This window comes from Protopterus annectens, chromosome 7.part0 (assembly GCF_019279795.1).
Source record: "Protopterus annectens isolate FY-2018-M chromosome 7.part0, PAN1.0, whole genome shotgun sequence".
In the NCBI taxonomy this organism is placed as follows: domain Eukaryota; kingdom Metazoa; phylum Chordata; order Ceratodontiformes; family Protopteridae; genus Protopterus; species Protopterus annectens.
The window spans coordinates 1,162,413,227-1,162,430,847 of NC_056739.1; the positions used below are offsets into that span (position 1 = coordinate 1,162,413,227).

The following is a 17,621-nucleotide window of genomic DNA, read 5'->3' on the forward strand; positions in this document are numbered from 1 at the left end:
TTGTTGTAAGTGGGTTTAACTATATTAATAGTAACTGGGGTTATGTTGTTGTAAGTGGGATAACTATATTAATAGTAGTAGCTGGGGTTATCTTTTCATTGTAAGTGGGTTAAGTATATTAACAGTACTAGCTGGGTTTATCTTCTTCTTGTAAGTTGGTTAGTTATATTAATGGCAATAGCTGGGGTTATCTTCTTGTTGTAAATGGGTTAGTTATATTAATAGTCATAGCTGGGGTTATCTATTATTGTAAGTGGGTTAGTTATATTGATAGTTGTAGCTGGGGGTTATCTTCTTGTAAGTGGATTTGTTATATTAATAGTAGTAATTGGAGTTATATTCTTGTTGTAAGTGGGTTAGGTATATTAACAGTAGTAGCTAGGGTTATCTTGTTGTAAGTGGGTTAACTATTCTAATAGTAGTAGCTGGGATTAGTTTTTAAGTGGGCTAACTATATTAATAGTAGTAACTGGGGTTATCTTCTCATTGTAAGTGGGCCAGCTATCTTGTTGGTCCTAAACAACATGTAAATCATCTTTGCAGAGTTTATGGACATGTTTTTTCAAAGTCATTCAGTCAGTAGTGTAGAGAGTTATAGTAATTTTATGGCAGTTGCTCTATATTCGTAACGGAAGGGAAATAATGGAGAAATAGAATGTCTTCAACCTAAAGTGTATTGGCCTGACCTCAAAATAGAAATCTGGGGAATTTCAGCAGAGAATATTTTGACATCCAAAAATTTGGTTCCTGTTTGAATTTCAAATGTTTTATTTGCCAGATAATTCTGAAACCAGTTTAGAATGCTAGCACAAAAAGATATATTGAACCAGATGTTTGAATGTGCTAGCTCATGGTGATCACACACAAATGGTCTCTTGATTTCTACAAAAAAACCCCCCACAAATATTTCAGAATATTCCATCAATGTAGATATATCAAAAAGAATTATCGTACTGGCTGCCACGGACTAATCAGAGCCAAAAGTGTTAATAAAACAAAACCAGTTTATTAAACAAAAAACAAAAATAAACCAAGAATTAAGCATTTTCATCCTACCAAACCTAGGACTTCATCAGATTTTGCATAATTTGATTAGAGACTCATTTATATAATTAAAAAGGCCATCCCTTTATTACAGCCATTCACAAAAGTTTTAGTGCATTGTTTTTTTTAATTTTTGTTTTTTGTTTAATAAACTGGTTTTGTTTTATTAATACTTTTGGCTCTGATTAGTCCATGACAGCCGGTAAGATAATTCATTTTGATTTGTAGTTATTTTTATATCGTAACCACCTTGTGTTTTGTTATCAACTTATATATAGTCAACCACTGTGTAGATTTCACATTTATTTCACATTTTTCTGGTAAACTCTGGTAAATGATGGTAGTGGTGGGAGAAGTGGTACTGAACATGCCTGCAATTAATATGCAGTAAAGCACTGTAGGTGAGAAAGGTAAAAGTCTAAGGGCTCTGAAAGCATTACATATATCCAGCAGTCGTTATGGAGATTATATTTGGCTTGAAAACGAAAGTGTTTATCATCCTCCTGCTCAGTAGAGTTAGAGGAAAGAGGATTTGCTGAAGCTCTTAAAGTTGAAACATGTTATGGTGTGATTTGAGTATTTGAGTTGTTAAGACATTAAGAATGATGGGTAAGTTACAAGTAGGATTTAATTTATATTTTAGCAAAACATTCAGAAGGTATACAGGAGATTAATGATTTAATATTTTCAATAAGGAGGGCTGACATCTTTATTAATACAAGTTGCTTATACTGCAGTTTCTTTGTCTTAATTGCATGTTCTTGAGGAGATTGTGTAAAGGAATTTGGGGTGAGTGAAGTTGCATAATAGGTATTGTTTTGAGAAAGCAGGTTATCCTCAACTAATGTATGGCTTTGAAGTGAAATTATAGAATATGTTTGTTTAATATTTGTTTTTAATTTATTATTTGTAACCTCAACTATGCATTTATGTATTTTTAAAGGCTAATGTTTTGCTATGGTGTATTAATTTTAGTCAGTATCACTCCACTGTGTAGGTGCTGCCCTAAAGATTATGAGCAGAGTTTGCTATTTTTTTAATTTGCATATGTTTTGGCACCACACTACCTATCAGCCATCAGCTTCCCATGACGGATTACCCATTTAGTCCTCATTAGATGAAAGGTGCACCCAGCCCATTTTTCCTTAAGAGGTGAAATCAGATCAAAGACCCATTATCTTGCCAACTAATAGGGAGTTTTGTAATGTTGTCTAATCCTTCCCCTGGTGGTGATGCAAGCTCTGCAAACCTAAGAAGGGACTGCCTATGCCCCTAATATGGAGGCATGTCAGCTGCTCTGATATTCCTGTGCTAGAATTCGATCACTGGTTTAGGTAGACTCACTCATGTTCCTCCCCCTGGGGCCTGTTTGCTTGGGAGCAGCCTATACCAGTCTCCTGTAGGGTCAGATCAATCCAAGGGGAAGAGACATCATGACCCTCCCCCCTTCCACTCTCTCCCCCATCTCTCCCTGGCTCTTCCAGTTTTCTGAGCTGCTAGTTGGTCTCAAGTAATCTGGGTCACAGTCTTGGCTTTATCCTTTTGAGCTACATAGCTATAGCCACAGTTTTGCTATTTTGATTGTTTTTTTTTTAGATTTGTGAATAAATAGTTTCCAGGTCTAACTACAATTAATTACTGATTTTTTTAAAGAAAATGTTATGTAATCAACTTAGGTGAATTAGTTTTGGCTAGTAATATTTCCATCATGTAGATGAGAGTAATATTATGCTAGGACTGGCTTGTTTCAATATAAGGAGTGGCTAGTTAACTATATTAGTTGTTACTGGAGGGGTGGTTGGAGATGCTGTTCGGGGAGAGCAAACTGGGCCCACATCATCTGCAATCTGAGCATGAACTATCTATTAGCACATATGCAGATGTTGGTGGCTTGGTCTCCTATTACAGAATCTTCAGACTTTACAGTACCTAGGACAAACTACAAACAGTGATTCAAGCAAAGAATGACACCTCAAATAACTGTGCAATCAAACTTTAGGTACGTATTATTTGCTTATATTTGTACTAAAGGTCCAATAGCAGAACTTAAAAAAACACTGGGGGGATCTAATAAAACAATAGAGATCTACATGGCAATGTACTCTGCCTTTTCTTGATTTCTGGATGGGAAGACCTAAAATACAGTTTTCTAATCCAATCATCTTCCATGCAACTGAAGAGTTCAAAACAGCTAAAAATTCTAGAGAACTAAGCTATCTTGGTACGTTTTTCATCTGAAGATTATAGCAAGACCATCTTTAATACACCTATACCATAATTCACAAAACTGCCTGTGACACTGCCTGCCCAGCTAACTGGAATTTTGTAAATAATTCTATGTCATTTGTAAATATTGATATGATTTATACAGAACTGTATGTTATGTACTGAGCTTCAAGAATGTAACCACAGCATACCCTGCTGGAACATAGAAGATTAACTTACAAAACCTTCGAGAAAATAAGTTGAAATTAAGTATTTTACTATGTACTATAAAAGTTAGTTTCAATGCAGAAAGAAGACAGTATGTCTAGAACTACAAGTTTTTTCCATTGTCTTGGAGAGAAGTATTTGCTGTGTTTAAAATGTTAACATGTTTTATTGCTTTATGACTTCCTAGCAGCTGCACAACTAAGATATATGTATTTTTAACACAGAGATGTTAGTATCTGTTTAGCTTGGGAACTGAAGGCATGTGACAAAAACTGATGTCATCCAAGCTAACCCAGCAGTAATATGTGATATTGATTTAAGAACTCTCTCAGAGACTGTGCATTTTGTATTTTGTCTTCGACCTGGAAATATCCATCATCAGCACTTCTGCTTGCATGTTGTTTGTAAGACTTAGGGCATAGCATCTCTTAGATATAGATAGGAATTTAGTAAAGATTAGTTTAGACGGTTTCTGTATTTATTTGAGACTGTCCTGCAGTGTTTTAAAATATTTTCTGTGATTTTGAACTCTGTGGTTGCTGTGTTGTTTGAGTATCGTCTTGTTCTTTTATTATTTATTATTGAATATATTTAAACCTATCTTTGTGGCTGATATTTGTGAGAAATATTTAACCTATTAGAGTGCTTGCACATGTGTTTGATGACACTACGCAGGCCACTCCTAAAGAGCCTTGGAAGTCTTGGTCACATTTACCATTTGGATATTAGTAACATTACACAGTAGGAATGGACACCCTTTGTAAGAGCCTTATAGTAGCTGATAAAGAGCTGGTTGGTGGCAATAATAACTACCTTATTGTCTGGGCAGAAGGGGGCATAGCTAGCAAACCTGTGCCAGCCTTCCCCAGGAGTGTCTGTGTGTTTGTATATAAATCAAATCTGAAAGTGTGTGTGTGTCAGCTACTTGGGCAGGGACACAAAACACTGCTTGGACAGAGGGTGCTAGAGGTTTTGGCTTGACTACTCGACTGAGATCTTAACCTTATAGCTGTGCTAGTAGGGAGACTGTGATCTCTGTGTGCTCTTAAGGGAAATTGCACTTTACTGTGTGTGTACTTGTCATCCTCCCAATGTGCATGTCTCTCACTGGTGTTAGTAGTGAGGATTGAGGCTCCTTGATTACTGGGCCAGTGCAGGGGCATGACATATTAATTGTTTGGCACTGCTGGGATATCCACATCAAATATTAATTGGGTGATAGTGGTGAGATAGCCACATCACATATTAATTGGCTTGTAGTGTTGTGAATATTGAATTCCTGTAGCTTGTGTACAGTGGTTACAGAAGGTGTTTGTACTCAGAGTCAGCCATGTAATGAACATTCAACGTTCATATCACAATTGTTTTAAATTTTTTATTAGCTTAGTTAGTCAGGAAGAGCAGGCAAGCATGTCAGCAGAGGAGTATGGCAAGCTGACAATGAGCTAGGTGGCTGAGATGTGTCAGGCTAAAGGACTGGCTCACGCCATCCTGACTAAAATAGACATGATTGCAGCTTTAGTCACAGCTGCATCACAGAATAGCAACCAGGAGGACAATCAGCCTGGCCTTGTGAATGTACAACTCACAGAAAATGAACAGTTCAACCTTTCCACAGAGGAGTTAAAAACATCCAGCTGGAGTTAAAGAGACTTGAGATAGAGGCCAAGCATTTGGAAATAGAAACAGCAGAGAGACTGAGACATCTAGAGAGTGAGGAAAATGAGAAACTGCAATGTCTGAAGGCTGAGGAAAATGAGAAACTACGATGCCTGGAAGCTGAGGAGAAGGAGAGGTAGAGGCAACATGAAAAGGAGATGCTGATTCTTTTCCAGAGTCATGCAGGTAATGGGGAAGGGAGTAACCGAACCCCAGAAGCAACAAAGGTCAGTACATTTCTTCCAAAATTTACAGAGGGGGATACTTTTGATCATTTCATTCATATGTTTGAAAGGGTATGTAAACAGTATAATGTAGACCAAGGGCTCTGGGTATGGTTTCTGACCCCCTTACTCCATGGTAAAGCTGTAACTGTAATTTCTAAACTGTCTGATACTGATTTTTTAAAATTATAATGTTGTAAAGAACTGTCTTTTAGAATGTTTTAAGTTAACACCTGAAGCTTATAGGAAAAAGTTTTGTGAGCATAGATGCAAGGCAGATGAAAGTGTGTGTGTGTGTATGTGAATATGTTGCTGAACTAAGCACTTATTTTCATAGGTGGGTGAGTGAATGTCAGGTCACCATTTTTGAAGGGCTGGCAGACCTTTTGGTGAGGAAACAAGCTCTTAGCACTTTGCCTGAGGACATGAGACTCTGGTTAGGTGATAGACAATGCACTACTGCAGTTGAGTTGAGGAAGAAGGGAAACCTATGCCTAGCAAGCAGGACATCACTGCAAAGGAAAGGGACACAGTGCTGCTCATGGGTCTAAGGAACCCCTTGGTGGGCAGCCTAGACTGCCCCAACAGAATCCGCCAGTAGCAGGAGAAGCCACTAGTCCAGGTACACATCCAGGACCATGGGTTAAATGTTTTAAATGCTACCAGTGGGGTCATTTAGCATACAGATGTCCACAGAGGCAATTAGGGGAACAAAAGGTGGGAGAGCCAGTAAGTGGGAATGACAAAATGCCAACAGTAGGTTGTCTCGAGACAACAAGGGTACCAAACTACCACAAGAGGTTATATCATATCTTAGTGAATGGGAAAGAGGCCATGGCTAAGAGAGACACAGCCTCTGACCTAACCATTGTGAAACCTGCAATGGTTACAGAGGAGCACTACTTGCTTGGGCTGTCTACTCCAGTCAGAGCATTAGGAAGGACCCATTCCAAATACCTTTGGCTAGGGTTCACCTTGACTGGGAGGGTGGAAAAGGAAGCCGGCAAGTAGGCGTGTTTGAGGATATCCCTGCAGATGTCCTGATAGGGAATGATTTTGATAATGCAGTACTGAGTGTGCATGCAGTTACACGCAGTCAGTCTTGGAGACAAGCATGGGGGTCTGGTAGCCTGGGGGAGACCCAGACAGACTGCTCACTTGCAGCCAGGACTGGTGAGGTGTTTACTTCAGGGAGGGAGCTACCCTGTAGCAATGAGACTGAGGGTGAACCACAGCTGCTTGTAGGTACTGATGTTCCCTTGTACAGAGTGAATGCAAAGGCAGAGCTGAGTAGTAGTATCCAGGCTGACAGTGAGGCACCGCTGTCAGAGGATACCAGACGTCCTGTGGAAGGGGAGCTGCTGGGAAGGGTTACAAACAGAGAGTTGAGACAGGCTCAACTCTCAGACCCTACATTACAAGGCCTGAGGAAGGTAGCTAGTGAGGTACCTGATTCGCAAGGGAAGGGGGAATCTGTATACTGAGATAAAGGGTTACTGTATAGAGAGTGGATCCCTGAGAGAGGGGCTAGAGGGTGACAGAATACAGCAGTTGATAGTGCCCAGAGCCTACCATCTGGCACTTCTAGCCATAGCCCATGATATTCCGAGTCTATGTTAAATCATCGAATGCTTAAAAATGAGAATGGTGATTTATCGAACCCATGTAAGTGAAAGCTTACAATCTTGAATGCTTAGAACAGTGATTTTTTTCCCTAAGGGAAAAAAATTGCTTTTCCACACATAAAAAAAAAAATAATAAAACATTATATAAAGGGGGTGCTGTGCCCCCATACCCTCCATACTTAAATATACCAACTCCTGTATCATCAGCAATGTTGTGGACTTCAAATACTATTTTTTAAACAGTCCTGTACCTGTTGTTCATCTTCTTCATTCTGCATAAATGCTTTATAAAACTATTAAATGCAAGAATGTTAGTTTATTATCACTGAAGACATCAAAAAGCAATAGAAAGTCTTGAAGTAAATCTTGTTTACTTCAGATTAATATTTTCTATTTATTATATTTAGGTACCAACTTCTGCTTATAGTAAGAGACACACATTTGGTTGCATTTCTTTTATATATTTCTACACATCTAATGTCTCATAATTAATGTGCACCTGCTGTCGCTGTCTGTTTTGTATCAGTCACTACAGTTATTTTCATGATTGTATGAAAATAAATAGCCTGACATTTTTATTGTAGTGTATGGAGCATGGTGATTATACTCCTACACCCAGAAATAGAGAAATCATTAAAGCACTTCTACAGAAGCGAGACCTGATCTTAACAAATGTTAAGCACCTCCTGTTAAATTAAGACTGGGTGTCATGCTAGGCAGTTAAATCTGCCAACACTGTCCAGCAAATGACTGACAGAATAAAAAACAAATTTGCTTCTGCCTGCTGTTTGTGCTGGTAATGTAGCCCTAACTGTGTGTAATATAAGAGAGTGTGTTCCTGTCATTCTGACAGTGCTCACTAAGTGCTTTATGGCTTTGAAAACTGGCAAAACACTTAGAACTGCTTTTTTCTGTAAATAGTATTACATGGAAGATTTAAAACTCCATGCACTACAAAGAATTATGGTCGGTTCACAAATTGTAACCCTTTGTTGTGTGCTATTGACAGTGACGCCAAGATTTAATATTTGCAGATTTTGATTTGGAATTTTAATGGTGACCTTTTAATAGTGGGTGCTGCTAATACGCTTTTCTCTGCACTATGAGGAAATTTGTAAAATATCACTTTACAGCTGGAAAGCTGCTTACTAGATGTGATAGAACACACACATATGCCCTACATGCAAAATTTCCTTTACCCTGAGTGTATTTACATTCCTAGTGGATGATCAGCATAGTTTCAAATATTAAAAAACATGATTTAGCAGCTTCCCCCATTCTGTGCTATTACTATCTTAGTCCACTTTCTCAATATGTTTTCCATGCTGGGGCTGAATAAAATCCCATGATATTTTCTTTAGGAGTTTGTATACATAGCTATTAGATGACAACATCCAGCACATCTGAAATTATTTTGCTAAGGAAAACAGACACAACAAGTTACCTGAATCTCTTTTTTTTTATTTCACACCCACTGGGGCTACAAAGTTCAAAATCAAAATTTACAACACTGACTCTGTGCTGTCATAAAAAGTTACATTTATTCCCTTTCCTTACAGCCTTAAACCTGTTAAACCTTTTATAGTCTGAAGGTGAATAAATATAGAAACTTTCTCTGAGCAACCAAAATGGGGATTCTGCACTAACTTGCCCTTCTCTTATAGTTGCTTAAAGGTTTCTGAGAAGGAGTAACAAATTATCCCTGAAGCACAGTTGCAAAGTTGACAATCACTGAGACAGCCACATTTGGTAATGTGGGTTATTACTTTGTTTGATATTTCCCTTAAATAAACATCCAAGATGCCTTGAGCTAGCTCTTCTATTTGTTTAAGGAACTCACTCTGGTACTGTACTATTCTAGTAATTTATATATCTAATCCATAATGTGGTAGATATTAATATATCTGATCCCTAATGTGGTAGACATTAATATATCTGATCCCTAATGTGGTAGACATGAATGTATCTGATCCCTAATGTGGTAGACATTAATGTATCTGATCACTGATGTGGTACACGTTAATATATCTGATCACTAATGTGGTAGACATTAATGTATCTGATTCCTAATGTGGTAGACATTAATATAGCTGATCCCTAATGTGGTAGACATGAATGTATCTGATCCCTAATGTGGTAGACATTAATGTATCTGATCACTAATGTGGTGCACGTTAATATATCTGATCACTAATGTGGTATACATTAATGTATCTGATCCCTAATGTGGTAGACATTAATATATCTAATCACTAAATGTGGTAGACATTAATGTATCTGATCCCTAATGTGGTAGACATTAATATATCTGATCCGTAATGTGGTAGACATTAATATATCTGATCCCTAATGTGGTAAACATTAATGTATCTGATCATTAATGTATCTGATCCCTAATGTGGCAGACATGAATGTATCTGATCCCTAATCTGGTAGACATTAATGTATCTGATCACTAATGTACACAATAATATATCTGATCCCTAATGTGGTAGACATTAATGTATATTATCCCTAATGTGGTAGACATTAATATATCTGATCACTAATGTGGTACATGTTAATATATCTGATCACTAATGTGGTAGACATTAATGTATCTGATACCTAATGTGGTAGACATTAATATATCTAATCACTAAATGTGGTAGACATTAATGTATCTGATCCCTAATGTGGTAGACATTAATATATCTGATCCGTAATGTGGTAGACATTAATATATCTGATCCCTAATGTGGTAGACATTAATGTATCTGATCATTAATGTATCTGATCCCTAATGTGGCAGACATGAATGTATCTGATCCCTAATGTGGTAGACATTAATGTATCTGATCACTAATGTACACATTAATATATCTGATCCCTAATGTGGTAGACATTAATATATCTGATCCCTAATGTGGTAGACATTAATGTATCTGATCATTAATGTATCTGATCCCTAATGTGGCAGACATGAATGTATCTGATCACTAATATGGTAGACATTAATGTATTTGATCACAAATGTGGTAGACATTAATGTATCTGATCCCTAATGTGGTAGACATTAATATATCTGATCCCTAATGTGGTAGACATTAATGTATCTGATCACTAATGTGGTAGACATTAATGTATCTGATCACTAATGTGGTAGACATTAATATATCTGATCCCTACTGTGGTAGACATTAATGTAGCTGATCACTAATGTGGTAGACATTAATGTATCTGATCACTAATGTGGTAGATATTAATATCTTTGATCACTAATGTGGTAGACATTAATGTATCTGATCCCAAATGTGGTAGACATTAATGTATCTGATCACAGATGTGGTAGACATTAATGCTTCTGATCCCTAATGTAGTAGACATTAATGTATCTAATCACTAATGTGGTAGACATTAATGTATCTGATCCCTAATGTGGTAGACATGAATATCTTTGATTACTAACGTGGTAGACATTAATGTATCTGATCACTAATGTAGTAGACATTAATATACCTGATCCCTAATGTGGTAGACATTAAGGTAGCTGATCACTAATGTGGTAGACATTAATGTATCTGATTCCTAATATGGTAGACATTAATATCTTTGATTATTAATGTGGTAGACATTAATGTATCTGATCCCTAATGTGGTATACATTAATGTATCTGATCACTAATGTAGTAGACATTAATATATCTGATCTTTAATGTGGTAGACATTAATGTATCTGATCACTAATGTGTTAGACATTAATGTATCTGATCCCTAATGTGGTAGACATTAATATCTTTGATCACTAATGTAGCAGACATTAATGTATCTGATCCCTAATGTGGTAGACAGTAATGTATCTGATCCCTAATATGGTAGACATATGCAACTTTTCACAAAAATCTATTAGTACTTCTTTATTATTTAGCAACGATTTAAGAGCTGTATTTTTAGACCACTCCCCATTGTTGGACATGCTCCTGCACTACGTACAATGATTAGGTTTCCCAGGAACAGATGGCTTTGAATTTTGATTGCATACATCAAGGAATGATGGGATTAAAGGAATGGTGGTAATTGGGAAAATCCTAGAATCAGGCACCCTGTTTTGTGAGGGAATGAATCCTAGAATCAGCAGCTGCAGATGGAATAGTGTCTCCTGGAATTACAGACCTCAGTCTCTTGGTCACTGACATCTGCCCCTTTATGGTGGCTGATGAGTATTCAATTAACTTTCTTGCTTTTCTTTAAATAAACATCTCCCCATTTCCATTTTACTTTTAACAAGTGCTTAATTTTTTATCTTCCATTTTAGAAGTAAATATCACTAACGTCTATGCTCTAAAAAGTCTTGCACATTTCTAGCCTTGTTTACTTAGGCCTTCTTATTAAATCAACCCAGTGTTTAAATTCTAAATATCTTTATTCTCCCATAAACAGAAGACATTGCACATGATAATCCTGAGGAGGAAACTAATGCTTACAATATGTTGGGCTAAGACTGAAATTTGTCATTACTGATCTGTGCTCTGACCTGGTTAACAAATTTAAATAAAAAAATAAATCACTTACTGATTATTCACTCATGAGCTGTCTTTAGGTAGAACATATGACAATTCTAAAAGAGTAAAACAGAAAATAATTAAAGTTTCTGCTTGGTGTCCAAAGATTAAGACTTAGGAAACATCCAATGAACCCAAAAAGCAAAGGTGGTTGACTACTTAAAACAGGCAAAAAAAAAAAAAAAAAAAAAAAAAAAAAAGAAAGAAAGGAAAAAAACATTGTAAATTTCACTTTTAACCATGTTTTCCTCTAATGGCTGTGCATTGATGATCCAGCTGCCTTCCCTACAGGTAGTTAACAGTTAAAAAAAGATAAAACTTAAATCAACCTCATTTTTCCTTTCACATCCAGCTCATGCAATTTAACTATCTGCTTGTTTTCCTGATGCATTTCATAACTTTGCAATTAATCATACTTGAGTGTTATTCCCTCTCTACCAAACCAGTATAATAACTATTTACTTTATACTTCTGCTGTATTTTCTGTATTACTTTTGTATATCATTGTTGTTGTATCACAGTGGCCCACACCTTTCAACTTATTTGTTCAATAATTCTGGATAAAACCAACTGCCATATGGCACCAAAAATTAAAAACAGAGATAAATTTTAAATTATCACCCTAATTCAAATAAAAAGTTAATAGAACAAAGAGTTTGCATCAACATGCATGAAACTCTAATGTCTGGCATTATTGACTGATTGTAATCCTTCATGATTTACCAGAAATCAAACATTTTATGAGGCACAGGGCAAAAATGTGAAGCAAAATCAAGGACATTCTGTGAAATCAAGTGCAGGTGAGAAACATGCTGCCACCTGCATTATAACTGAGGCAAAAGCTTTGATCTAGCTCACTTACCTGCTTACCAAGTAAATAGGTGCATATAGTGAAGCTAATTATGTTACAGAAAAGTAAAACAAACATATTTAGCACATCTGACTGAGTCAGTTAACAATCAGTTCCAAAGACAAGTAGTTATTGAAAGTTGCTTGTATTAAAGGCTTGAAGAAATCAACAGCACATGTAAGATGTTTCACTGTTTGTGCAACCTGTATAGAGATTCAGCCCAAAGTTCTGTAAATGTAACATTATTCTGTGCAGAGGTATCAAACTCTCAATAATTGAGGACAAGCCTGCCCAAGCAACCACATCTTCACATCATTCCCTCACATTAACTCCTTGCATATCATCTGTACTCTCAGACACCACATACACCCCATAGCTGAACCAGACTTTACATAATACTGAATCATGTACACTCACGTACAGCCACTTATGCTGACCATTTACTGCCCAGGTAGTTTTTAGGAAAACTATAAGAGTTAGCTGGTACAGTTAAAATACTCAGCAGCTGGATTACTGCATGGTTGAATGTTAGGACAAAGAGAGTTCTGGACAGAGGGACAAGGCCTGGAAAACAAAAAGTGAGAAGTGGAGTATCACAGGGTTTGGTCCTTCATGTTGTACTCTTTCATGCATTCATTTCAGACATACTTAAGGAACTAAATAACCCAACCACAAAAAGGCGTACTAAATACAAACAGTAAAAAACAAAAAATGCCACTCCATGAATGTCACCAACTTTTAATAACCGACCAAGAACTTTTGTTCCTATAGATAGCTAAACTTCATCAGAGCCAATAAAATATAATTTCCTGTTGCTTAAATAACAAAACTGGTGCCAAAACACTGACAATTCTTAAAAGATATATTACATAAATTATATTAAATAAATAAAAAACCCTATGATCTATACATAATATAATGTGAATAACTTTAAGAATAAAGAAAATTTCATAAATGCATCCATATCACAATCATATATACATATCTTAATAAACTAATAAAATCCATCATCATAAAAGCTTTAATAGTCAAACAGTGTATCAAATATATTTATGTTTGTAAATATATATACATATAAATATAAGATTCATAATTAATCATAATGATTCAGTTTTTGCTTTTAAACTGCATCTGATAGAAACCAAATCATTAGTACCAGGTGCAACTGCAGCATTCAGTAGCAGCTCCCAGTGAAGCTCCCTCTGTTCCAATAACAGTCCCCAATCCTCACCTGTAATGGGGAGAAATATTTTTCCAAGACAGTAAAAAAACATTTTCTAAAATCATCACATTGAGTTGAATGTTTGTATAATGCACTGGAACTGTTCTTCTTCCAAACAGAATAAGTGTGTAGATATATTCTAGTTTTCAAAGGGCACTCTGTCTTCCCAACATAAAATGCAGGGCAAGAGGAACAAAAAGCAATATATACTACACCTACCCCTAAGGGAAATATATTTCAAATATCCAGGAAGAAAAATGTGTACCATTGAAAATATACCTAAACTATTTGCATGCTCCACAATTCTTCATGCCTAAATTCTTTGTAGAAGTCACACTTCTGGTGTGATTCTGGTCTAGAATAGTTTTCAAGTTCCTTCTTCTTCTTCTTCTTTTGGTTTTTCCCATTTAGGGGTCACCACAGTGGATCACCTGTCCGCTCATGATTGGCAGTGGAGGTTTCTGGTGTCGAGTTGCCAGCCCGGTGCCCAACCTTCCACAGAAGGTACACACATGCACGCACTCATGCCTATGGCCAATTTAGTGTCCAGTTCACCTACAGCATGTCTTTGGGATGTGGGAGGACTGGAACACCCGGTGGAAACCCACACGACCACAGGGAGGACATGCCGACTCTGCACAGAAGGCACTCCAACCAAGGATTGAACCAGAGAACCTCTAACTGTGAGGCAGCAACACTAACCACTGTACCACCATTGCCGCCCCAGAATAATTTTCAAGTTCCTGCTGTTCTTAAATACAAATGTCGGTATCAGAGCCAATTTGTGCAATAAATCAAATGCACCAAAAACTATGCCCCAATGACTACTAATCATCTTCTTCAATGGATATACATCTCTATTGTATTCTTATACCGATGCTTTAGACAGATTATTATTGAAAATAGACCTTTTAGGTATTTGACCGAAAACCTGATGTAGGAGTGGAACATATCTCAAGGTTCTGTGATTTGTTACCCAATAACTTAACTGGTGTTTTGGTGCCAGTTTTGTTATTGATGCAACAGGAAATTACATTTTATTGATTCTGATGAAGTTCTGCTATCTACAGGAATGAAAGCACTTAGTTGGTTATTAAAAGTTGGTGACATTTATGGAGTGGCATTTTTTTTTTGTTTTTACTATTTTAGTTGATTTTTTAGATATACATAAGGGAAAAAAGAGAACTGGACTGGCCTTTGTGCTGAGACGCAAAGGTACAGCAGTGGATACCAGGAAAAACAGCATAAGCCAGGATTTGTAAAGGCTGATCAATTCATCTGAAAGGTGACAGCTGATATTCAGTATAGACTAATGGAGAGTACTATTGACATATCAGGTAGTGAAGTTGAACTGATGGCAAGACAGCTGCAGGAGGGTATTGCTTCTAGATTATAGGTGGACTGGACCACTGAGAGTGGAATGGAGTTGAGTGGGAAGCAGCAGCACCCAACAGAGTGCTGGGATGCATTCCTTGGAGAATAGACTTTAGAAGCCAAGATGTAATCCCATTCTACTGGACCTCGGGCATGCCACACCTTTAGTACAGTGTTAATACTGTGTGCAACTCTGGAGGTCATAAAAGGAGAGGGCCATCAACTTACCTGAAAAAGACCAAATGAAATCCAACAAAAAAGAGGGTAACACCATTTTAGATTAGTTCTGCATAATAACAAACTGTTGTGGGTCTAGTTGTATGAGATTTTTAATAGGGTATAGTTACTGTTAATATTACTCTTTAAGAGGTCAGGTATGATGTATTCCTTGCCCTTGCAAATTATGCTAGTTAGGCTGATGGGTATGACCAGATGAGGAGGAAAGGGTATGACCAGAAGCTAGAAGAACTAGAGTTCTTCTTACAAGAAATCATGAAATATGGGGCTGATAAGATGTGGTACATGATCATGTCAGACAGATGATATTGATGTTATTCACAAAAGGAAAGACAGAGGATGGAGGAGGGTCTTGGGCACCAGGTTGCAGGGATCAGCTGCTTGCTGAATCTGGAAAACTACCACTTCATGTAAAGGGTTGAAGAACCCATGGAATGAGCTACTATAATAGGTAGTGAAGAATGAATCCATGGAGATATTGGAGAATGGATAAGTGAGAAGATGTGGATAGAGTGGATTGAATGCTAAATACATGTAAAGGGCAGACTATATAGGCCTATTGTCTCATTCTGTCAAGCAAATGTAATGTAACTAGCACAATAGTTCCATTTTCTTGTGACTGCTCTTGTTTTGATTGATCAGTGAATATTATCTTAGTTAACTGTATTAGTCAAACTGAAATCCAAGTTGGTTCAGAATAAAGAATGATACTGTTGGGGTTGATCTTGTTTAACATACTTCTTCATTTTTAATTTCATCAGCTACATATTCTACATTATAACTCTGACAAATATGTTGACTCACAGACGGCAACTGCTAAAGAAGATGGTCTGGCTGTGCTTGGAATTCTGTTAGAGGTAAGGTAACTTGATGAGTATATGCTAACAATTCAAAATAAATAAATAAATAAATAAATAAATAAATAAACAAACAAATAAATACATAAATAAATGTTTTCCACATACCACAAACGTGTGTTTAAAAACGGAATATTATTTTCCATTACATTTTATTTATTTATTTTATTTTATTTTACATTTGTTGACCGGGCTAGTCTAACTGGATATATGTCTATTTTCAGTAGAGGCCCGGGAAGAAAAGCTCCAAGACAGATAAAAACAGACAAGATTTTTTTTTGTTACAACACTAGACATAGATGCTATTTCTACACATTACATAGAGCTATTTACAAAACGTTAGAGCAAGATATTTACTTGTACTAGTAACTAAAATGTATCCCATTTCTGGTTAAATGTTTTCATATTGCAGTACAGGACCTAAGTTTAGTGGAGAGAGTAGAGTTAGTAAAGATATTAGTAGCAGTAATGATAGTGACTGAACATTGTACAGTGTTTCAGATCAAACGATTACAGTTAAGAGTAATGACCCCATGACCTTGAGGATGGCAACATATTCTTGACTTACCTTAACAGTCATGGCCCATTCATTCCTCTGAGGACAAAGGGAGATGGTGATAAAAGCAGGGTATCCTAGCCATCGTTTGATAGACAGTGACAAGTTTACATACTCCTAACCCATTCCCATGGTAGCTGATGGATATATTGTCAAAGAGGAGGCTGCATTACTTGACTCTGCAAGATGTTTTTAATTCTGTAATTTTAGGGCTGGGATTCATAAAGGGCCCTGTGCCATAGTTATGGAGCAAGATCTTCAATGCCAGCTTCCTTGCAGAAGGTATGCTTAGAAGGTTTTAATGGGAGACATGTAGGCTCCAGCTAGCTGCCACATTTCAGTATGTGTTCAGAATGGCAGAATGTATGCCCATTGCAATCCTGCTGATCAATACTCTGATTATTATGTGCACCAGTAGTGCTGGGACAGCATGTTGTACATAAGCTAATGTGACTCACTTTCTGTGTTAGGATTAGGGTAGTCTGAAATGGTCACTGACATGTATTTGGTGTAGGAGAACTGATGCATACCTGCAGGTGAGGACTCAGGCTTATCTCTGACAGCCATTGGAGTGTGGCAGCTATGCTGTCTGATAATCATCAGGGCATTCAGGAATGGAACCTGAAGCTAACAGGATGGATGGCTTGTGAGGGATATTCAGACTGATTCCAAGATGTGTGTGTGTGAAGGTAGAGTGCCATTCAGCAACCTCCAGTACAGATCCAGTGGTGTGGGGTGGGTGAGTTCATTAGCAGGCTCGGTACTTGCAAGGAAAGGACACTAGTCACTGATGTCACAGGTGAAGCTGAAGCACTAGCATAATGGGTGAGGCTGAAGCAAAATGGTGTAATCACTGTGGTGACAGACAGGTATAGTTATTGCTGAAAGAAGGTAAGAGGTGCAACATGACAGGTTAAGCAGACTGGCAGGATACTCCATTCACTGGTAGGCTGCATGGGAGAACTGAAGAGTATCTGCTGGGTGCTAGACCGGGGATAG

The 17,621-nt window shown here is 37.1% G+C and overlaps 1 protein-coding gene across 1 annotated transcript in view; it reads left to right on the forward strand.

Annotated features, from left to right (window-relative positions):
• CA12 (carbonic anhydrase 12) overlaps positions 1-17,621 on the forward strand; it is a 462,957-nt gene that overhangs the window by 164,507 nt on the left and 280,829 nt on the right. The window contains exon 5 of the mRNA XM_044077750.1: positions 15,971-16,066. Within this exon, the coding sequence (XP_043933685.1) occupies positions 15,971-16,066 (96 nt within the window). The remainder of the gene's footprint in view (positions 1-15,970; positions 16,067-17,621) is intronic.